This window comes from Salminus brasiliensis, chromosome 5 (genome assembly GCF_030463535.1).
Source record: "Salminus brasiliensis chromosome 5, fSalBra1.hap2, whole genome shotgun sequence".
NCBI lineage: Eukaryota > Metazoa > Chordata > Actinopteri > Characiformes > Bryconidae > Salminus > Salminus brasiliensis.
This window is the reverse complement of record NC_132882.1, coordinates 13,803,204-13,827,478: the sequence shown is the minus strand read 5'-3', so window position 1 is coordinate 13,827,478 and position 24,275 is coordinate 13,803,204. Positions and strand designations below refer to the sequence as shown.

The 24,275-nt window shown below is 41.5% G+C and overlaps 1 protein-coding gene across 3 annotated transcripts in view; it reads right to left on the bottom strand.

Annotated features, from left to right (window-relative positions):
* The window catches only part of ptp4a3b (protein tyrosine phosphatase 4A3b), a 28,063-nt gene extending 5,911 nt beyond the window's left edge, over positions 1-22,152 (bottom strand). Inside the window, exons 1-4 of one of the 3 annotated variants that reach the window (XM_072678749.1) lie at positions 22,051-22,152; positions 21,104-21,178; positions 4,089-4,658; positions 3,630-3,722 (exon numbers count right to left, since the gene is read on the bottom strand). In XM_072678749.1, coding sequence (XP_072534850.1) covers positions 3,630-3,722; positions 4,089-4,193 — 198 coding nt within the window. In that variant the 5' untranslated portion in view covers positions 4,194-4,658; positions 21,104-21,178; positions 22,051-22,152. Of the gene's footprint in view, positions 1-3,629; positions 3,723-4,088; positions 4,659-9,664; positions 9,705-21,103; positions 21,179-22,050 lie in introns of those variants that run through there. The other 2 variants (XM_072678748.1, XM_072678750.1) reach the window with 2 other exon arrangements.
* Positions 22,153-24,275: the final 2,123 nt, after the last annotated feature.

The window sequence follows — 24,275 nt, the reverse complement described above, 5'->3', positions numbered from 1 at the left end:
CTGACTATACATTTACAAGGTAGACCAACTAGGTAGGATTGTCTAATAGAGTGGACAGTGAGTGGACACAGTGTTTAAAAACTCCAGCAGCACTGTTGTGTCTGAACTCCGCACAGCAAACCACCACCATCTCTCGGGGTCACCACAGTGCTGGGAATGCCACAGCACCCAAATACGACCTGCTCTGTGGTGGTCCTGTGGAGTCCTGACCTTTGAAGAACAAGAAAGTATGCAGAGAAACAGATGGACTACAGTCTGGAATTATATAAATATAAAGTGCTCCTATGTGGTAAGTGGAGCTGATAAAACAGAAAGTGAGCGCAGAAACATTAACATGCAAACATTTAATGAAGCCGGTCGGCCAGTCAGTGCAAGTTCATTGTTATCCATGGTCACAGCATGTTCTGAGGAAACAAGCTATCTGCAGACGTGGGCTCTATCTGGGGTCTCTAACTGAACAGTCTCTCCACTGTAGCTGAATCACACCAAACAGTGAAGAGTCTTTGATGATTCCAGTGTGATTCTCACAAGCCCAGGCATGGCAAACACAGTATGTACTGAACTACCCGCTCATGTACGAAATTATCAGCCTGTCTCTCACACCAGCAGGAACAAGTACGCCACAGTGTTCAGCACCAAATGTAACAGCTAAATCATCACAGCAATACATTCAAGTCTGAAAGGACGAACAACTGAATTGTATGCAATGCTTGAAAAAGTCTACACTGTTAAATTTTAAGGTGCTACAAAAAGTTCTTTGAGTGATGCTCTGAAGAACCATGTCTGTAAAAGGAGAGTGAAGTATTTAAAAGACGCTGCACATTTACAGATCTCTTTTCAAAGCATGGTTCTTTATGAAACCAAAACTGCTTCTTCTATAGCACCTTTACAAAACCACTGTGCGTCAGTCTTATTGCAAGAAATCCTGCTGGAACAAAACACTAGGCCATAAGCTTGCACACCTTCTACAATAATACACTATATGGACAAAGGTATTTGGACACCTGCTGAAATCAGATTCTACTGAAATCAAGGCCATGATTATTCATTCTGCTTTTGTTGGAGTAACTGACTCTACTGTCCAGGGACGGCTTTCCACTAAATTGTGGAGCACTGCTGTGAGAATTTGATTGCGTTCAGTGAGAAGAGCATTAATGACGTCAGGATGTTGAATCACCACCCCACCTCATCCCCAAAATATTGGATGAAGCACCATCCATCCTTCCAGAAAACACAGTTTCACTGTTTCATAGCTCAATGCTGGGAGCTTTATACACCTCTAGCCCACACCTGGCATAAGGCATGGCTGCCATTTTCCCAGCACATCTGTATCAGCAGGGGGTATAACTTAAAGTAGCTGAATGCATTCATTAGAAGGGGAGTCCACAAATATTATCAGTTAACAGTTTCTCTCAAAATGTAAGAAAGTAGAACAATCTGAATATCCCCCAACAGCACACCACTTTTACTTCAGAATTTTTTTAACAAGTTAGTTGGAGTTCTTATGTACATGTCAATGTGACCAGATACTATTGCTTGGGTTAAAAATAACAATTAAATCCAGACTGAGGAGCTCCCGCCCACTCTTTGGCTAGTAGGTCCAGCATAAGCTACTAATTCCAAGAGGCCAAGTAGTGAGAGCTGTATGCTCCAAGAAAGCAGTGCTTCCTCCCTCCCAACCTTGCAGGCTAATTGTGGCAAATGCCTTGGCATTTTCCTCGAATCGCATACCTGCTATGTCTCCAGCAACTTGACTCCCCTGTTACAAGAGAGGGTGAAGCCTTAGGCACCTGTTTCCCATCAACAAACACCGCCATTTTCAAACACTTGGAGCTTCACAGTCACGCTCCCCTTCAACAGGATTCTTACGTTTCTTTTTTAAACTTGAACTGCGAGGAACGCCATGACTGCAGGATGTGAGCACATAGCAAGATGTTAATTCCAAGTCCCTGTCATGGCCATAGTAATCATTGGACTACAACTTATTGAGGGTGGGAGAGGTACGAAAATAGTGTTGACATGTCCACTGCTCTCTCACCTTTAAACAAGACCATCACTCATTGTCTATTACAGTTTTTGTCTTCACACTGAGAGAGATAAACTTGAACATTTTTCTCTGTGACTTCTCATTACTGAAGACTGCTGTAGTGTTTCCCAGACTCTGATACCTGCCTGCAAATAGCAGTTGGCAGACCATCAGACACCAATCCACAGATCAGAGAGCTATTCTGAGAACACTATGCCGCTTGTTGAACTGACACAGTCAGCATGCTAACACTTCAGCTAACCTCAGTTCAGGCACAACAACCAAAACACTAGAATGCTGTCCCAGTTCAACAAGCGACACTTGCAATCATCTAGAGACTGCTGGAATGAAGAGGAACTCCTAGGCTGTGCTTCAAGCAGGCTTTCACCCCTTTTACAAAGGTGTGAGCTTGCTTCCTTTAAGAGCTTGAGGTGAAGTGTTTGACACTATAGACTGTGTGAAACACCACGTCTTACATGCAGACTGCTTGCATGCCACTTTCTGTTGCTATAAGAAAGTAGTGTGAAAGTAGTGAAATGCTCAGGATGGGAGTGTACAATCCAAGACCCAGGGGGCCATAAGTGGCATAATTTGATGTAGTGAATCCCTATACATGGAACAAAGTGGCCCTTCTAGTAAAAATGGGAAGAATACATAGACAAACACAACCTTATCTAGTCAAACATACATAATTTCTGTTCTTCATCATACAAGAGTGTATGACATTTAGCATGGCAGTAACTACAGAATGCTTGGCCAATATTTCCTAAATTGTGTGCAGTTCAGCTTTTCTTGAAGCATAAATAGTCCTTTATAGGAAAAGCACTACAGTGCATTTTAAGGTCCCTATAAAGAGTTTCTCTAGATTTAGTGTCCTCCTAATGGCTCTGAGGAGGAGGCTGTGTTACATAACTGTCTACTGTGTTGTGGGCCCCCTGTGTTTTTTTGCTTCTTTTCTTTTAAACAAGGGTTACAGTAAACCCTGGGATACAGCCAAACTGGGAATCAAGTTAACTGTGGAATTCTCAGAGAGAGGAAGAGAGAAAGCGAGAGCGCAAGAGAGAAAGCGACACAAAATACAGAGAGAAGTGAAAGCATTTTACTTCTCTCTCTCTCGCTGTCTTTTGTCTCTCTCTGTCTTTCTCTCTTTCTTTCTCCAAAGAAAGAGAGGAGGGGGAAAATAAGAACGTATTAAAAAGCCTCTCAGCATTTAGCTGTGGAGCAGTGGAACTGTGTTCTTAGGAATGATGGTGCTCCATCCAATACTTTTGGGACGGGTTGAGGATGAGTTGAGGATGAAGTGGGGTGGTAACCAATCAAATCCTCACAGCAATGTTCCAAAAACTAGTCGAAAGCCTTCCATGGACAGTAGAGACAGTTACTCCAATAAAAGCAGGATCAACTTTTTTTAATATCCTTAATTTTGGGAGAAACAATGACTGAGCAGGTGTCCCAATATATTTGTACAGTCTGAAAAGCACTGGGTTGGCTGCACTGAACTGGCATTATCCAGCACAGTACTTCATGGCTAGTGAGTAAGAAGCAGAACTCCTTAGTGCAGTATTTGTTGGCACTGGCTGATATCGCACAGCAGAACACTCACCATGACCGTTATTCCATCCTTTTCCAGTGGTGTCTTGTCATAGGTGATTTCACACACTCGAACCACTGTAGTTGCGCCATACTTTTTCAAATCCTACAAAAACACAGACCATCACTTTGTATGATGCATCAAGCAATACATGGATTCAGTTTAAAAATCAGTTAAAAAAAAATAAAAATAAATAAATATATATATATAACTCAGTTCGGTCATTGAGAAACAGGTAGCGGATACTCTGCCAATTAAACTTGGCTGTCTACTGTTGTGCAAGCTTATTACGTGAGCTTCTCTAATAGCCACACAGATCATTCTAGAGGAAAGTGACATGCTATTAGTAGGCCAAATTTCAGACTCTTCAAGACGTAGGTGTATTTAGTCCAGATCTTTTCTCATTTGCGATTTTTCTCATGTGTGAATGCACTTGCGGTCCAAGTGGAAGGACTTGAATCATTTTCTCACCTCAATGAAGGTGCTCAAAGTGGCATTGGTTGGGTTGTGTGTGATCAGGAAGCGCATGTTTTTGTAGCAGACTTCAACAGGGGCCGGGCGATTCATCCTGGCCATGCCCAAGAGCCAGCCACACTGCAGGCTGGGCCAGTGTCCTCCGGGTAAAAGCACAACACTACTAGTTCGACTCTATCCGCAGGGTTACAGTAGCTGCACTGTCACAGTGCGAGGCCTTAGGAGGCTGCAGAGTCTTCTGCTACCTCTCCGTAAAAAAAGCAGTTGTCTGGTTCCTGCAGCCTTCAGCGTCCCAGAGAACCAGACACAAGCTGAAGTTGGTGACGGGTGGAGCGCGGTCCGAAAGCCCTGGGCCACGACGCCCGCCAACCCATCTGGTGTGTGTGGATCGGTCTTCAGTCAGTAGGACCAGAGTGAGGGTGGGGCGAGGGAGGGAGTTCCTCTGCGCATTCAGGTGTCACACACAGGCAGAACCACCTGAGCTCAGACGTCACGATGTTGGGCGTGGCAGTAGTCACCGCTGCCCTGCAAGAACTCCATCAACAAACAGGGGCCTGAGGAACAGAGCTGGAAGAGAAGTGGAGAGAGAGAGAGATAGATGACCTTGTTATTGATACACACAGATACACCTCTGATGATGCATGGTTCTGCATACGTGCATATAGACACATACACACTGAACCAGTGACCCAGAAATGAAGGTCTGCACTGCCATTAGGAACAGTCCGATAATTAGCATTAATTAGTAATGCTTAAGACTATATCAACTCATATAAAGCTTGTAAGCTGTTTGATAAGCTTCTCTACGCAATAATAAACACTGGATGGGTGAAAACCACAGAATTAAATGTGAAATGCACAACCAGATGATCTCCTTCTACAACAAACAAATCTAAAACTAAGACCAAAGAATGCACCATTGGGTGCAAAAAAAAAAAATCTGCCAAAAAGCACGGAAAGTGCTCACCTGTGCCAGCGTCTTATACACAAGGTGCATCCTACAAACAAGGGCCAGCACAGCTCAATACAATAAAGCACCTGTGAAGGCATTTAGCAAGTGCAGAGAAATCTAAACACAAGCACAAGTGAAGATCCTCACTGGGCTTTTCTGCAAGGCTCAACCTAACATAGGTACATAGTTACCCCCTCCCCCAGCTTGGGTGTCACTTACCTCGGCACTCAGCCGTGCTCTGTGCGAGGTTCAGCCTGGGACTGTGTCGAGAGGAGCCCAGAGTACACTAATAGCCGTCTCTGCTTTGAAGCAGCTGAAGCCGCCCTGGCTGGCCATATGACACTGACAGAGCACACTGCTAATGTCACAAACAAATGCACTCTTAATGCTCTTAGGCGGAGTGGAAACCCGCCCCCCTCCCCCCGTCGTGCCTCTCCCTCTCCCGCTCGCTCACCACAAAAATAGCCTGGGCCAATAAACCTGCACTGCATCCATAGAGTATATGCTGCATGTCAGCCATGGGAGTGAGCTCAGATGAACAAACACATGTGCATGATCTTCCTGCACTTTCTCTGATCGTCTTGCTCCAATTGCATTGCTTAATTCCAACAGGATCTTTGTAGGCATTAAGCAAAGGTGTGCATGGGTGATTGCTCATTTACAACTCTTACCTTTTGAAAGAAATTAAATTTGCATACATTTTGTTAAAATTGTTAAGTCTTTAAAATAAAAGACTTATTCTATGTATATATTATTTATAACATCCCAACCCCCCCAGGTGCCATAATGCAGAAATCCAGGTATTTCTGAAGTGTACACTTTTTACAAATTACCATTACCAGACGTCATTGCCATAACAAGTGTTAAAATTATGACAAATATTTAAATAATAGAAGCCAAATATTAATGGGGTATTCTCAAATTTCTGAATCTGATTTGATACAGTTTGTGATCCAGAATAATACAGAGTGCCTTTACTGATAAAAGTATCACAAGCTAACATGATACAAACTAATATATGTTTTAGGAGGAATGTGTTTTCCCTCCTGCTCTTCATTTTGAAAAAAAGGTCAAGATTTTCTTTTCAGAAAATGTTTGTTTTATTAGACTTCATGAAGTATAACCAGTAGTAAAAGGAGTATTTACTCTGGTATACTCTGTGTACTCAACTGACAGTTTAACACTGAATAGTGTAATATGATAAGATGTATTGTTACACTCCTGAAAGATGAATATCACACTTTCCCCCTCAAGCACTTCATGACACAGCACCATCCATTTGTAAACTGTAAAGTTCAAAATACAAGGTGTGAACAAAAGAGAGGACAGTCTATATAATATAACAGCAGCCATCAGCCAAGACAATGCATCGGTGCCTTGTCCCATTTGTCAGTATTAAGCTTAAAAAGGCGTTTACCTCATTGGCTTGGAATATGGAGCAAGACTTGTTATTGATTATTATCTTCATACATCGCAATACATGTTTCCAAAGGGCTTCAGAAAATATTTGCCATGTAACACAGACGTATTAAAAAAAGAGCATACATACGTATAAAAATAAACTATTTAAACTATAAAGTATAAACTAGAGATGAATTATTATTTCACGATAATATGATGAAATGGTGTCGCACAAAACTATGATCTTTCTGTATAAGCATATTTTACTACTCACTGTATGTTTATGATCACTGTGGTTGTAATCTAGACCGACAGATTTACTGTTGCACTGGAAGTTCTAACACATAATTAACAAAGATGGATCTGGGTTCGATACTTTGTGTTTGAACATCCTGTAAAATTTTGTGATAAATAACCCAGTGACCGCCCAACAAGCCACCACTATTCAGTTAACTGCCCCTGTACCCCTCTACATATAAATGTTGTCATCTGCAATTTTCATCCACGTAGATGTGAAATTAATTCATACATCTTAAACATGTTAAAAGCTAGGACTTTTAAGAGTTACTTAAAAGAACAGGGAATCGTATTCTGTAACACCTCCACAGAAAGCAAAACAAGCTTTCGTAACCCTTACCCTAGTCTCGATTCCAGCTGGCTTGAGTTTCATAAAGGGCAAGTGGAGTGCCTGACCAGGCATATTCCCCATGAACACTCGAGAAAGGTCTAATTGAAAGTGCTTACCCTAGCACTTGCAATTATGTCATTTGCTAGAATAAACCAATTGACTTTAGAAGACACACCCACGTTCTTCTGAAATGTGCGGGGTGATGATCGGTTTAGCGCTGCAAAGGTTAAACAGGCCCCACGATCACCTGGGAACGGAGGGAAAACTTACCTTTACGCTATCTCTCTGTTTGTCACCTCAACGAGGGCTTAATGCAGCTTGTGTGTAATCCATTTACACAATGCTAAGGTTGGGGGATGGCCTGCTCAGTTCAGAGTGATTAGCTGAACGCTGAATGATAAATACAGAGTCAACTTTCCGACTCTTTACTGCTAAGGTTTTGTGAATAATTTGTTCGGCCTCTAAATAACTTTTAAATTAAAAGCATGTTGTTATTCCAAACGTGTCTGGACGGCCCACGATAATGAGCCAGGAACTCTCGCATGCAAATACAGTGGAGAAAGGGAGGTGAGTAAGTTGGTAGGGAGAGCCACTGTAATCACAGCACAGTGCCTGACACACCTGTGAGTTAACAGAGACCTTGTTTGTGAATCACCTCTGATTTAAACCACCGACTCGATAATTAGCTTGGCTTGGCTTGTTTGTAAACAGGTTTACACAAAAGACTTCCTGCGATGCGTTTCCCAGAAGTCCTGGCCAGGCTTCAAACAAACCCATTAATTGGAAGCTTACACGACAGTGACATCATGAAGGGCAGTGGGCACAAATGTTCAAAGAGAAAAGCAATCACGTGATTTGTTAAAAGGCGGCCTCATAAACACACATAATGGGGGGGGTGTGCTTAATTTTGCCACCAGCATTGAGCGCTTGGCTTCTGACCAACCACTTTCTTCAAAGCAAGAAACCAAACCTGGCATTTAATGGTCTGATAAAACTGCTTTGGAAAACAAAACATCAGATGTTATGAGATGATGTTATGATATGCATAATAATAGTTATTCACTTTGTAAACAGAAAACCAATTAAATACAAAGATTTAATACTGTACATGTATTCACTGAATCAGATATCCTGGTATAAACAGGAATGGGAACATTATACTTAAAAGAGAACCATGAAAAAAATATATATTACGTTATATATAAAATAAATCATGGTGCACTATTGCACTCTCTACAAAGACACTTGCTCGTACACAAAAAATCTCATTCATAATAATTCAGGCCAAAATAAACAGTGCACAGGTGGAGTAACAGTAAAATGACCACAAACCAAACATGTTTACACTGAGAGATTAGCCACGTGAAGGCTGGCATGGAGAGGCCTTTAGAGAAAGTGGGTAAGGAGGACACAAGCATACATCCAGTCCTAATCGGGGATGTGAGACAGATAAGAAGCTCAAGAAGCCAGACTGAACCATCTACGCACCTCTCAACACTTCTAGAATGCACAGTCAACTGTTTACACGCTAGAAAGATCTGTGTACCCATTACTGAGAATCAGATCAAATACGGCCTGTTTAAACAGGCTGTCTTTGGCTTAGTTATCCCAGACAGCCTGTGCTGTAATTTACAGCCCAGATTAAGATGTAATTAATTTTGAGAATTTTATTCAGTGTTCAGAGTAAACACCAACTCCAGAATTCACTACATACGAAGCCAGACACTGCCATTTTCAACCAGCTGGCAGTGCAGCCAACACGTCTGGAGAAAAGCGCCGGACCTACAGCTTCCCCACACCAGCTAACCGACGCTAAAGAGCAATGAAGGGAGAAAGCACCATGTAGAGAGCATGGCCAGTTGTGCTCTCTTGGACTTGGCTACTGATGGCATAGCCTAATGGCTCAGGATTTGAACTTGTGGCCCCTCTTGGCCATAGTGGTAGCACATTAGACCACTGAGGTTCAACTAATACCAACAGAGCTAGAGGTAGAGATAAATGCCCTTACACACAAAACCAAACCAGCAAACAAACACATTTTATAAGTACAATTAAATCCATAAAGTGACTGAAGTGCACAGAAAAGTCAGCAACCAGACCTACTAACTGTATTCTTGTATATACATAATGGTAACCTGTATATTAACTCTTTTATTGTGTGTATGTTTATTTGTATCAGTAAAAGTACATGGTTTAGTTGAACTAGGCCACACTAATCAGCTCTGCAGTCAGTAAGCTAGAGGCAGGCTTTCTTGACCGGTCCAACGTGCAACATAACACCGAAATTCCCATACAGGTGATATCAGAAAATTTACCACAGCAGTGTCATACTGGTTAATTATTCTTGAATATTTATACCATAAACACAGTTGTATAATGAGCCATAACGTGTTCACAAAACATAAAGTTCACAAAATGACAAATATTAAAAATGACTCAAGCATTCATACCGACCCTGACAGGCATATTTTAAAAAGACATGTTTAAATGTTTTATAATAATAATAATATGAAGTACTTCAAAGGCTTCCTTTTTATCTTTACCAGAAAAGTACATGATTTCTATCTATGTGAAATAGCTAGAACTGCTTACCATTTACCACTTGAGTGGGCTGCATACCAGTCAAGCCTTCTACTTCCCATTAGACAGACTTCTAGACCTAATACAGAGGTTATTGGAAGGCAGCTGCAATCAGCACTTGTTCAAGATGAGATGAGCAGAAAAGGAGTTCCCCTTTTTCACATTACATCACATGACCACCCTGCAGGCACTCCCTCGTGCTCTTCCGACAACACAGCCAGCAAATAGCATTATATCACTCTAACTAAACAGCAACAACGTGGAATTGAAAGAGATGCCAGCTTTCCAAAAATACCAGAAATGTTCGCTTCATTAAAATGGATCACAGTTTCCAGTGGGCCACTGAAGTCAGCAGATAAGCATGCTACCTTTTTCCAGCACATAACATGCTTCTCCAACAGGAACAAATGCACCCATCATTTATTCTACTTGGCAACTCTTCGAGGGCACTCAAAGGAGAGATGGAAGTGCTGGACGATTCAATAGGTCTACAAGAGCACTCGTGCTTGTGGAGCTGAAGCTGCGTTTGACAGGGAGGAGAGCAGAGGCCTGGCCCTGCATTGTTCCATCACGTTTCTACAGAGCACTTGACTGTGTTGCTGAGCTGCAGGACACCAAGGCTATCAGGGCCACCTGTGATCTAAATTTACCCTTCACCAGCTGCCACCTAATAAATTTAGCAAGGGGTGAAATGAAGAGAGCCTCTGTGATTTAGATAACCCAGGGATGGGACATGGCGAGCCCAGAAGACTTGTTTTGAAACAGGAGTATCCTCTAAAAATGTGAAGGCTGCCTTTGGTGAGCGCCACATTTAAGACAGGATTAAATAATTATCTGTGTGAAAGTGATTAAGTAGACGTAGTTAATGGCTGTGTAACTCAATACGGTTTGACATTTGAGTATTTGGATTCCCAAAAAGTCGGGATAGCACGTCGCCGGGTTTGAAAGGCTACTCTGTGCTTGGAGGCACTTCAAATTACGCATATTTAAATAACATGATGAGACACAAGGGTCCCTGCACTGCAACACAACCCATTTAAGACCCATTAAGACCTAATTAATTAGCTGGTGAGCTGATGCAGGTGTGCAGAGTACCGTGAACTGTGCAACGTGCCATCACCAGATCTGGGAAATAACGGGATCAAAATCCTCATCACATGACCCTATTCACTTAAAAGTGCACAGGTTCAAGCACTCACCCTTCACCTACATACATACAACAGCAACTGCACCTGTGATTAACGGGTCATTTCTAAAACAATTAAGAAAACTACATACAGCAGAGGCCAGTATTAACACTGTTACATGGCTGTGAAAGCTTATGACGGCTGCAAGCATTACACTGAATACTGTGAATACTTTGCCTGTATTTGAATTTGACACATTTGTTTCCTCTCACTGCCCACTGTTTCTCACATACATACTAAAAACAAACCAGCTGGCTGAAAGTACAGTAAGAGACATAAGATACACATGCATGTGCAAAAAATGTGCATGTGCATGTGTTGCCACTTTTAACCACATGTGCATAAACAGTAAAACCAGTGTTTATGCTTACTACTGTCGGTTTCTCCAAAATGGGCACATGAAAATACACCAAACTCTAAGCAGAACACCACAGCATGAAATAGGAGAAGTGCACACATTTATGTACCACTGTGTACGCACCAATGTCTCTATTCTAGTCTCTGATGATGTTCAGCCAAAACCACAATCTGTCAGTATTGATATTCACATTACCCACGTCTGAAAATGGAGCAGGGCTTACAGATTTTCTGATTTAATTAGCCTACCGGTGGACTGGTCTTTCCTCTGCTTCAAGTGTCAAGCTATTTCAAAGTCTGCTAGTAAAAATGAGTGATGGTGACAACCTTTAAAAGTATGCAAGCAGCGTGTTGCTCCAGCTCACAGCGACTAAATAAAAAGGGGGACACACCGTGAGGGTACACAGAGGTCTTGCAAATGTTAGTGCTCTCAACATTTCCCTGGAAACTCCATCTTCAGACTAAGGGGGACCACACGCTATGCTATCCCCAAAACATTGCTTGTAAAGGAGCTGCGGACATGGGATCTCTAATGCATTTATTCTGAAAGTGGCTCAAGCTGAACACACTGAGACTATGTTAATGTTCTGTCACGTTAACAATCTGTTTCATCAAGAAGCCACAAACAGACCTCAGGAGCAGAGTCGAATGCTTTCAGCGACCTGGCTAATGCATGTAAACCAATCCTACAGACAGTGATGCACTACAGCATCAGAGTTTATTTAGGCAAGTTGCAACTTCAATGTGTTGAATGGGCCTGGCAATAAACATCACAGCTGGCAGATGTTGCCAAACAGCTGGAGACTTGAAAAGCACATATAATATCAACATTAAAGCAACACTGCAGAAAATTGCCATTTCTTGATTTATTGGACTCCCCCTTTAGTTGGGAAGTATAATTTGCGCTGTGAGCCACCCCTAAGGAACATGTTTTTCTGGACAAGCTGAGCGATACAGAACAGTTACTGACAAAAAAGAAGCACGTGAACCGACCTGATACATTAATATTGAATTTTAGACGAATATGACTTGGGCTATGAACCGTCACACAGTTCCTGTAAGTGTTATCCTCCTCGCTTCTCCAAAGTTACATACTGCAGTTAGCAGCTTACCGAGCCCGGAGTAGCAACGGCAGAGGCACTATTCTCCATATTGCAAATGAGTGGGGCATTATAATGATTTGGATGTTGTCATGTTAAGGTAAAAATGCTACATAAATGTTGCTTTAAGTCTGCTTTTCCTGGCTAAATATAACCAATTAACATACCTCTAGCTTGCTCGCCTCAAAATAGCCACCCAAGAGTGGCCTTCATCCTTATCCCTTTCGACCCGCTGTACCTGATGTCCCTCAAAGCAGAATGGAAGTATGACTAATGTAATCCCTGCATGAACAGTGAGGTCATCCTGTCTCTACCATCATATGACACAGCTAAGCACAAATCAGTCCAGCAGCTTCTAGAACAGGTCAGGTCAGTCCATTTTTTAAAAAACAGAACATGCATTTGCATTTAACTTTAAACCTCAACCAACTTGCACACAATAGCTTTACTTAAAAAGCATTGGCTAAAGCAAAGTGTGTTGAAGCCAAATTCAACCTTTAATAAGTGAATTTAAATAGCTTTACATCCAAAACAGTACCAGTCTCTCTCAAAGTAAACATCAGTCACTTTTCCCACAGAGCAACTCCTGTTGATGTGGATTTCCCCGTTAATGTTTTTTTTCCCCTTAAGACTGGGGAGCCCCGTTGAGGAAATACACGTTTCCAAAAATAGGGCCATACAAACCATGTGTTTTTCCAGCTGAGCCCATCCAAAGCCTAGTGTCACAGACAGAGGCAGGGTGGTTAACTAGGCTGAGCAGAGGGGAAGCCGCAAGGTCTGCTAATTTTGCCTTGTAAAGCAATACGAGGCAGATAAGCAAGGAAAGAGGCCTGCTTTGCATGGCGCATTTTAAGCCTTTGAGGAAGCAGCAGGGATTGAATATAAAATTCAGAACATAGATTTCTTGAACTTCCAACTGAATTATATACAAGAATTAACAAACTTTAGACCACATGCCAGGTCGCCCCATCCACTGAACATCTCCTGTTGTTCCTAAGCCTGAGATATATCTCTTACCAGTTTGACCTGAAGGTGGGTGGAGACCCAAATTAAAATCAACGATGCATCAACGTACTTGAATCCAGTTGCAGGAAGCCCTACAGGTGTGCTTGCTTTGCATAATGCCAAGGACAAGGCACAATGAAAAGAAGGGGATGTGCTGACTGTACTCTACTATGTCCTAATCGCATGCATCACCAAGCTCTTTTAATGGAACTTCCCCAGACCTCAGAAAGGGCCAAGCGAGACTAAGCTGAGCACTTTCCAACACCCAACAAAGCACATCAGGAGTATGGAGCAGAGCCACCATGAACTGTCCTGTGCAGTAGAAAGCAAACGTACAGATAGAAATTAGATATCAGCATATGAAGTACTTCTAAAAATGAAGTACTTCTCTAACCACTAAGCCAAGGATGCCCCAGAGTTAGGCCACGGTTGCTCCCCATTACTTGCAGTTAGTGTTCTGTCCAAGCATGTTTAGCTGTCCAATGATGTGGCATTCACAACAGATAGAAAAGAAGTGGTTTGCCGGCTTCATGTGTCTCAAAGAAAGCATGCGTTTGGCTTCACCCACCCAGCACTGGTAACATCATGGGATAGGACTTCCTAGCTAGAAACTGGAATTTGATCATTTAAATACAAAAATGTAATGCACTAAACACAATGAACCCTTTAAATGCACCTTTAAGAAAAAGTGTCCTACTACTGCTGACCCTTCTCCTTCAGATAGCTGGAGTCCAGTGTCAGGCCCATCTGCCTTCTGCCACTCAAACCTGGGCTGAAACATTTTCGCCTGTCCTTGCACACAAGGTGTGTAAATACAAACCACCCTCACTCCTTAGGCTAACCCCTAGAAGTACACTGTACAGCAATAATAGTAAACATATGCTGTCAAAACTCAATTTGAGATGGCTGAATATTGGCCTGCATTTACGTTTCACTGAGCACAGAAACGGGCAGTTTGGTTCTTCAAGTTCCTCCCAAGTGTCCTCACCTCCACCTCCGACCTCCACACTGCAAACACAGCTGATTACTTTTGTAAGGACCATCTTTTCACAATCACACTGGACAAAACTGTGTAAGAGCTGTCAATTGTGTAATGATAAATAACTGTAGATTAGCTCAAATCTATTTAAACATGATATATCACTAAAGAATGAGCATATTACAAACACATTTTATATATATTATTATAAAATGATTTTATATTTGTATTGCAGTTTTTGCAAAGAAAACTATTTTAAAAAGGTGTTCTAATGAGACATGTTTCCACAAAACCTTTGCAACCTTGCACACAGAAATGAAAAGCAACCACTAAGAAAACGGCAAAGAGTTTTTGAATAGGGTCTCTCTTTTTTAGAGCTCTCTTCTGCCATAACCCAGCCGATGAGCAGACAGGTTTAAGTGCTGAGTAACTGACATCTACAGCATGTCACTCCCTGTCAGTCCTACTGATCTAGCTGGTCTACGTGCATCCAAACACACTGGCTGGACAAATTTTAAACAGCCTTTTTCAGGAGTTCCCCCAATGGTTCCCTTCTTGGCCCTTGCATCTGCTGCCCAATCAAAGCTATTTGTTTTGACTTCAGACTGATTCATAATAAACTGTTTGGACACAAATGAAGACAGTCAAAAAGATCACTTTACTTTCTACATATTGGTTTGCAGTTGACTCTTTGCGTGTGACCACACAGGGGTTCCACATACACAACCTCATCCTATTCCAGGATCACCCCACCTTTTAATAAAATGATGTGGACCAAAATGTTAAGTTAAGATGTTTCCCCCATTCTCTTCAGTTATGAGAGCTGTAATCCTAACTGGTGCTCTGGGGGGCTCCCAATACCCCTGTGAATCCCTGTGTTTATCTTAAAGATAGAGCTTGGAGCTCTACTTTAAGATGAATGCAAATGATGCTTGGAGAGGGCAATTCCCACAATGGGAATGACCCGCTGATAGCGGAACTTGGCGGAATCCCCACAGGAAGCATTTCCCTTCATTGTGTCTCTAAGTGCTTGACACTGGGTTTGCTAACTCTCTCATATGTGCTCAGTTGATCGCTTGGTGGGCCTGCGCTCATCACGTCTCCAGGGTTATCCATGGATGTCCATCAACACAGGCAAAAACTTCACTGGATACAGCTGAACCAGTCTTGCTCATCCCTAAAGGCATCCATCTACCATATAGTACATTATCTACATGGTCTACAGAAGTGGGAACATTTTGGAAAGCTAATGGAGTTTTCCCCATGCAGTCTTGGTATTAACATCAACAATTACTATTCCTATTATTAATTATTTTGATGTATAAATACTGTAGCTCACCAGTAGCAGTCTACTAATCAATAAGAGTCCATTAGTGTCCATATTGATTTCCCTGTTCTTGTAGCTGTGGAATGAAATTAATATAAGTTTAATCCTCTTAATGGGCTACATAGTTAAAGCCCCAGGGAACATTAATTCATGACTGATTTTTTATTAGGGTTATCTTGCTCTTATACAATATACATGTACCTTGATCGGCGTAGATGCTTGGTAGTGCCTTGGTAATCACAAATACCAAAACTTTACCACCATCTACTGTGTTTCAGTCAAAGAAAATTAGCCAGCAAAGTCTAAATCAAACACTCAGTTAGCAAAGCTAGCTCATGTGCATCTCTCGTTTGGAACCACCCCGGCCACACCAGCATTTCATGTGTATACTTCTTAAAGGAATCATCACATTAAGGCTAACTACTGTATCTAGACTGGACTCTTGTAGAACCCTTATGCTCATGCCATGAAAGTTGACTGGAAAAAAAGCTTACCGGTAGTACAAGACAAATTGGCTGTCGTTGTAGCGCCCCTTGCGGCAATACTCAGAATGCAGCTTGCGCTTGTGTTGCATTATGAAATGACTTTTTTTCATAGTTTGTAGCCCCTGCAGCCTTTAACTTTGTATTAGTGGTGTAGCAGGCTGAAAATCTGAAGGCTATTTTAGCAATCTTTAGGCGAGCTGTCAACTGTGCATCGCGCAACTTGATTTAGGGCGTGTCCTTGCCATTCCCTTTAAGAGCCAGGTGTGGTCTGACATTGGCAGATTGCTATTTCAATGGCGCATCATGCACAATCTGGGAAGGCTTGCTGCAGCGGTGGAGCGCCTTGTCTCTAGAATAAAAGGTATCTTATTTTATATTCTGTTTATTTAATTCTGTATGTGTAACAAGCGGGAGCTTACGCAATTCAATGACAATTCCATTGCCAAGATAGCAATGAACTTCTCACTGATGACGTCTGCCTAGGTTGTTTCGGTCAGTGGCGCACCTGTGTTTTCCGTTGTAGAGATACCAGAACACACCTCATTTCGAGACCACCACATCCCTTAGTGTAGATATACTCGCAAGCACCGTTGCTATCTAACCAATGCAAGCGGAAGGCAGCAGACAAATTAGATAGCACATAAGGTTGGCTAAGGTAGAGGGAGAGAGATAGGGGGCTTAGGATGCAAGATGGGGTTGTCATGCAAAATGTTAGAATATTAGAATCAGACAACTTAAGCCTATTTTTTCTTTCTTTCAGATTTAGTTGTGATTCAAGGTAGGTGTGAAAGCTCCATTCATCTAAACATCAGACAGAATATAATGGATAAATGATAGTATATAATGGATAGTATAAATTATACTAAAATAGACTGTTCTATTACTTTAATATTTAAGGACTCTCTACTGACATTTCTCACCTGCTATCTTACTTATATAAATGCATTTCATCCCTTTCTCACTCTCTTCTTTCACAATTTCTCTCTCACACACACATACATACCACCTCTGCAGTCATTTGAACTACAGTCCTATCTCCATTAAAATCACTGGAAAATAAATGTGTGTGTGTGTGTGTGTGAGAGAGAGAGAACATTAGAAAAAAATAATGGCTGTGCGATTATGACAACAATGAAATTTGTTTGATTACTTTCAGTGATTGTGAATTTCAGTGATTATTAGGCTGAGTGCAGCTTACAGCCATTTTAAACCGCATAGCCACAACGCACTCTGGTACAGCAGTTATTCAGTCGACTATTACAGAACATTAAAAGGGATTATCAGGTTAATGTCAAGCTTGCCCACAGCAAACTTCTGTGACTTCTTCAATATGTATCTACATCTCAGCCATGCCAACAAGAAATGGCTAGTGTTTATATTGTGGGTATATTACTAAAGATCAGGCATCACTTGACAGCATAGCGATTCTCCATTAAGTGTGCAGCAGCAGACAACATTTGATGAAACAAGATTTATACAGAGATGCAAACAAAAAGAGAGAGAAATAACTTAACTATGTATGCTCTTATTACTCAGTGTCTCTTATTGGAGCGGCTGAGTGAGTGGCTATTCCCAAAAACGAACAAAATATAACCTTACCCCGCAGACGATCCATGAAGAAGACCTTTCTATGTTTATTCATCAAAAAGTCAAGGTGAACCTCAGCCATCTCTCAGAGCAGAAGATCAGACACACACTGGGTACAGCAGATGCATAGTGTAAGCAGCTCTCGCTAAATGAACCAGCTACCTATTCACACCCCACAAAAATTTTCCCATTCAAAACAATGTGCTTCCTGCCTCAGTGTGTGCGTGCGTATTGCAGAGTTTGCTTGCTGTGATATCTGTATTCAATTAGTGATCTTAAATGCCAGTTTTGGGGAGCGTGGAAAACGGCTCTTTGGGGAATCAAAGCTGAGCTTAACTATTTCATTTACCACAGTACAAACTCTAATCATTTCAGGACCTGCCTGGCAGGGGAAAGTCAAACAGGGTGACCCTGTGACTGGCCGGCCCAATTATAGGAAGACCTTGCTCAGGGCACCATGACCGCTTATGCTATTATAGAGCACTTAGTAACATTCATGCACTGCAATGCCTAGCAGTGCTTTCTTAAGGGGATGGTTGGAATGGTTAATAAACCATATGGTGAAGTCATCTTTGATGTCAGAGTCTGCCTGTTATAATGCTTTATTTTAAACAAATTTTAATCCTACAATGATCATAAAATCACTGATCATAAAATCAGTAAAACGGGTATTTTCCATTTGTTCTTTTTGTATTTTGTGAACACATCATGGCAAATAAACCAATAGAAACGGTCTAAAATTACAGTTTTTAGAAACGCATCAAAATAGCATATTTCTTGTAGAATTTTGAGGTTCAGTGTTTTTAGGGATTTGCAATCCCTTCATATCAATCCTCCGTCCTCCTAGCCTACGGCATAGAAAGTTCACAATAGAAAAAGATCTACCAATAATATTTAGTGCAAGCATCGCTGTAAAAAGATTTAGGTAAAGGTGCACGTATTTGTCACTGTACAGTGTACACTGTTACAGCGAAATGTGTCCTCCGCATTTAACCCATCTGGTAGTGAACACACACTCATGTGCTCACACATGTGCTCCCCTACCACCACTATTATCCTCAACCATATACCAATTCTGTTTACGTCCAAAGCTCCAGCCACCCTGCTCACATTTTCCTAATAAATCAGGAGTTCGCAGGCGTTTAGTGGAGGAAGCCACCCCTTGCCCCATAGTGGCAGCTAACGTCATTGGTTATACTTCACTGTTCGGTGCCAAGAGCAATGCTTCCAACATTCCACCACTCCAGCTCCACAGGCCGGCGGAACGGAGGCCAGGGCCTGGGGGGGGCGAGGCGGCGTGAAGCGCGAGCAGCAGGTAGAAGGAAACCCGTCCCTGCCCAAGCCCTTCCTGCTCGGCCTGATTAGAGCGCGGTTCAACCACACACCTTCCTGGATCACAGCTGAGGCCTAATCAGCTGGGCACTGCCTTTAAAACACAGGATGAGTGAATGGAACACAAAAGGTGACAGATGTTCCACTGGAGTGATATTTAGGAGCTAATTGTAGTATTATCATCATTATCATCATCGTCATCATACTGTTTGTGGCATCTCATTAACTGGACCTGCATGGCAAGCTTTTCTTGTAGCGGCCGTTCATGACAACAAGACTGCTCATGACCTTGACAAATGTTCTGGACAGTTTAGAATCCTTCAATGAGCATCAGCTGATTTCTCCAATCTTCCTGAACCGACACCAGTACAGATCCGGACAGAATCAAATGATGCTTTTGCAAAAGTAAGGCACGATGCAGATACAAATCCATGGTCATTTATTTTGGCATCATTTCCACTAACAAGTGACCCAAAACTGAGTGTATTTATGCTTATTTTGGTTTTGAACCAGGGTGTATGAGTGGAGCTAGAAAAGAGCCCCAGCTACTTTCACAGGTAACGCTGTGCAATGGTAACAAAACACTGGCACATTACCACTGTACTCACAGTTCTGGAGTGTATGTTTTTTGTTAGATTTCTCTATGGAAGAACTGAAGGGGACTGAGACTGTTAGCGCTCTGTATATCATCTTCACTAAGTGCCTCTATATGAAGGCCACTACAGTGGTGTGGCGCAACAGATAACACCACTACCTGCCACTGAGTTACAACACCCTGTGGGAGACCAGGGTTCGATTCCCAGTCTGTGGCGACTATGCTGCGCTACACCAATAAGAGTCCTTGGGCCAGACTCCTAACACTACATTGGCCCACCTCTGTGATACGAGGAACCTTGTAAGTCGCTCTGGATAAGAGCGTCAGCTAAATGCTGTAAATGTAAATGTAAATGTCTACAGAGTTGAAATTGAAACAGGAACATTCCTTCATCCACGTTACAAGCCAGCTAACACTCCACTTGCACACGCCTGGCAATAGATATAGAGTTCATGTTTATCTGCTCCAGAGTCCTATTCAATTGGGAATGCTTCTCTATAGGGACTAGACAAGAGGTGTGTGCGCATTTGAACAATTGTGGCAACAATGGGGGCAACTTAAAGTAGCTGAATGCATTCATTAGAAGGGGTGTCCATAAACATTTGGACCTATAGTGCAGAAAATCTGTATTGTCACAATACATGTCCTAGTCTTGTGTTGTTCAGAGTTTTGATTAGTTTGAACAGGCACTAGCCACGCAACATATAAAAATATCAATATCAAAATATGTGTTCTCTTGGACTTGAGAGGTATTGGCGCTGGCCTAACTCAAAATCTCCTGAAAGCAAAGCAAAACCTTAGATAGCTTCACCATTTAGCGACATCAAATTATTAACTAATTATCTTGTCAACCAAATGTATAGACACTCTGTATATTAAATATTTATATCAATGAATCCCCTCCCATTATTAAAGGCAAAAACACTTGAGTAACATTCCAAACTTTTATCTGCATTATGAAATTAAAGGCATGTACTTTTACTCAATTACATTTCCAAGACAGAAAGAGCATCTCTTCCAGGTTGTGCATTTTCATCTAGACCTTAAAGGGCATAAGATTTTTATATTTTTCTCCTGTCAAACATATAAAAAATATTCAAATTCAAGCTGGGCAATATACTGTATGGGATACTGTATTGTATCCTGATTTTTTTTATTATGATAACAATATGCTCTTCTAAGCACATTGAGGTTACTGTTAGTGCTTAATAAACACTGATCAGCTGCAGGTTTCATTACTGCATCGCTAAAAAAGTCTAAACATATAAATATCGTGATACAGTATTTTAGCCATATCGCCCAGCCCTAACTCAAATTCGAATCCATGTAAAATGAAAGTACCTACAGCTATCCCCATGTATCTTTGTGTCAGCATTTAGTTTAAATATAGCTTAGTTTAGTATGTTTTTAATATTTTTTTACTCAGATTATTTGTTTGTTATCTTTTGTCTCTGGTCTTCCACTTTTAAGTGAGTAAGCTTAATACAGCACCCATACCTTTACATAACTCTGGCTGGCTTTTTCTGCTCTCTAGTCTGTCACATGTTGAGAAGTCCTTTGCTGTAGTTTTGCCTGGACAGATAAGGGGTGTAATACATGACAGAAACCTGAACAGACCATTTTCTAGTGAAGTCACATTACATTTCACAGCAAAATTGATGCCAGTGCAAAAGAACAATGGCCCTCCCATCACTGATGGGTTAAACGACTCAACTCTCTGTTAGCTAGCTTAGTAAATCACTATGCACTAGGAGTTCCTCAAACAAAAACAGCTATATCTAAACCCTAAAACGAGCTTAAAGCCAGCTTTTCTAGCTTTTACTGAGTGAGAGATCCATCCTTAAGTTCAGCAGCAAGCACAGAGTTGAAGTTTAACAGGGCAGACAAACAGGCTTTCATTAATAGTTACTGTTAGCCGGCTAACTTAATCACTCCCAGCCAGTTGTGGCAAATCCAGGTCCAGGAAGTGAAGATCCACCTCAGGATTTTGCTCCAACTGCCTGGGCAGCGCAGCTGCAGCTGCGCTGCCCAGGCAGTTGGAGCAAAATCCTGAGGTGGATCTTCACTTCCTGGACCTGGATTTGCCACCATCGCTCCCAGCTCTTCCTACACTGTGCTGAAATGTGAAATTGCTCAACACCGGCGTTCAGCTGACAAACCCCACCACACACAGGTGCTTTTGTTGGTTTATCTGAACACACACAACCCACCTAGCTCGAACTTCACTCGCATGTATGCTTGCTTGCTTGCTAGCTAGCAGGGCGCAGCTCAACCGCTCACAGAAAGAGTGTTAGCTAGCTACAGAGAAAGAGAGAGAGGGGGCGAGCGCTCTGCCTAAAGGCGTGACGCCCCGAACAAAGACACACACACACACACACACACACACCGCGCTCCTGCAGAGTGATGTGGTAGCTAGCTACCCCACGCTTTCCTCACGTACTCACCGGTATCAGCGGTCAGTCCCGGTACCGAACTCCGTCCATGTGTTTCAGGGCCAGTGTGTCATTTCTCCCTCCGCGCGGTCTCCATGGGGACGCGGCGTCACCATCAGCTCCGGCTCGACACCAGCGGGGCGGAACCTGGGGGGCGGAGCAGAGGGGACAAAAATCCAACCAACGAAACCCAGCTTAACCAGATAGCTTATAAATGTATTTTTTTTTTGTACAGAAATATTAACCACCTCACTGATGAAATGTTAATCATATCCAAGACGAATCCTCAAACGCATTTTCTAAATATTTGTACGCGATGGGCGTGGCCAGTGGGCGGGGCATGACTTTTTAGTTTGACGTAAATTGTATTTTTTGTACGCATGTTATTAGGATCTATTACATTATTTATATATTTATTTTTATCATTTTGTGCCGTGCCTAGTGATTTTTATTAGTGACTATTTTCCTAACCCTAACTGCCCCCTGACCTCCGAACTGTTCCTCAAACCTGATTCTAGGGTCCACCCACTGCCCCTCTCTTTAAGCTCAGTGTCCTCACTGTCAGAAGGAATGACATTAACTGCCTGATCACAGTCTTCCTCCAATATGCAGTATTGTCATAATTATACATCCCATCACTCAATACTCTCAAAACTTAATAACCCTGGTTAATCCTTATCGCTGCTCCATCACACCTGATTCACATGATGATCTGAAATTGAAGTGCTGCAGCTGCTTGATAACAGCTGATCATTTGATAATGCGTAATGTTGCCCCGAGGCAACGGATGAAAAAACACTTTTTAGGAAGTCTGTAAGACAAAATATGTGTTTAAACGGCAAAATATACTTATTTACATGTTTAGGTACATAAACATAATTTTATTTAAGAAGTTGTTTCAATTAAAATAAAAAAAAATAGAAATTCGTACTAACTGCTGTCTTATGTTGCTTTGGTTCCTGAAAGGATTGCTGCACCCCAGATGTCTGTAATATTATAATAAATAAATAAATAAATAAATAAATAAAGGTACGACATAATAACAATATGTATGGATTTTCTTTAAATGTATATAGTGAATATTTACGTATTCCGTACCTGTTCTCCGCCACATGTAAAAGGTTTGTTGTTGTTCTACTTCAGTTTTATTGGTATAATTCTATGCTTATTGTCTTTAATGGTCATTTTTATTAGAACAATTATATTGAGTTAGCAAGGGAATCTGCAAGCGCATCTTTTTTTATCGATGGGCGTAACCAGTGGGCGGGGCATGACGAGCCAATATTTGCTTTACGTCAATTGACAGTGTTTTTTGAATGCACGATATTATAAACGATTATATTAATATTTTTACCATTTATAAATGTCAATGTAATAATAATAATAATAATAATAATAATAATAATAATAATAAATGTTCTTTTAATAACTGTTAAATAAAAATGAATTGAAAAACATCTGACTTAAAGAACTTTGAGAGTTTTAGAAAGTGTCTAAAACGGTAATGTGCATTGGTATAACATTAACATTCCCTAAACGTATGGTCTCTTCTGGGTTGCTGAAGGTTAACTGTGCTACATGTAAAGGATTGCAGCCATACACAGGAGACCTGTTGGGAGATCAGACACATCTTTGATGTTGTCGGTGGGCGGGAATACAACGATGAAGAGCGCGCGAGAAAACAAAATGAAGCCGTGTTAATATAAAATATTTGGGTCTGGTTAAGCATGTTTTTAATAATGTTTTTTTTTATTATCTTTTGCATTATTTTAATTCTTCAGAAAGAAGAAGAAAGAACGAGAGACGAGAATCAGAAACCAGAAGATGAGTGAAAGAGGGTGAAGATTTGCTATGCTGCGCCATCTAGAGGGACAAATGTGTTGTAAAACAGGCCAATAAGATACTGGATGCAATTGTAGCTAATATTGAGAGTTCATAAGTTTATAGCATTTGGTGAATTAAATATTTTAATTATTTAATTAAAATGCTGATATGTTACCAAACACTATATAATTCAGGCTCAGGTTGTTGGTTATACGTGTTTAGTGTCACATAGTGAATGTATGGTGTGTGAGGTAAGTGTCCTATTTTTGCCATCAGGCTTTACGGGTTAAATCCACTGTCTGGGTTAGGGCTGACAACTGCAGGTCATCACCTAAATACAGCAGACGGTGGCATATGTCACAAAGCAGATGGGCCTGGGTCATTGACCGGATATGTGGTCAGCCAGCCAGGTC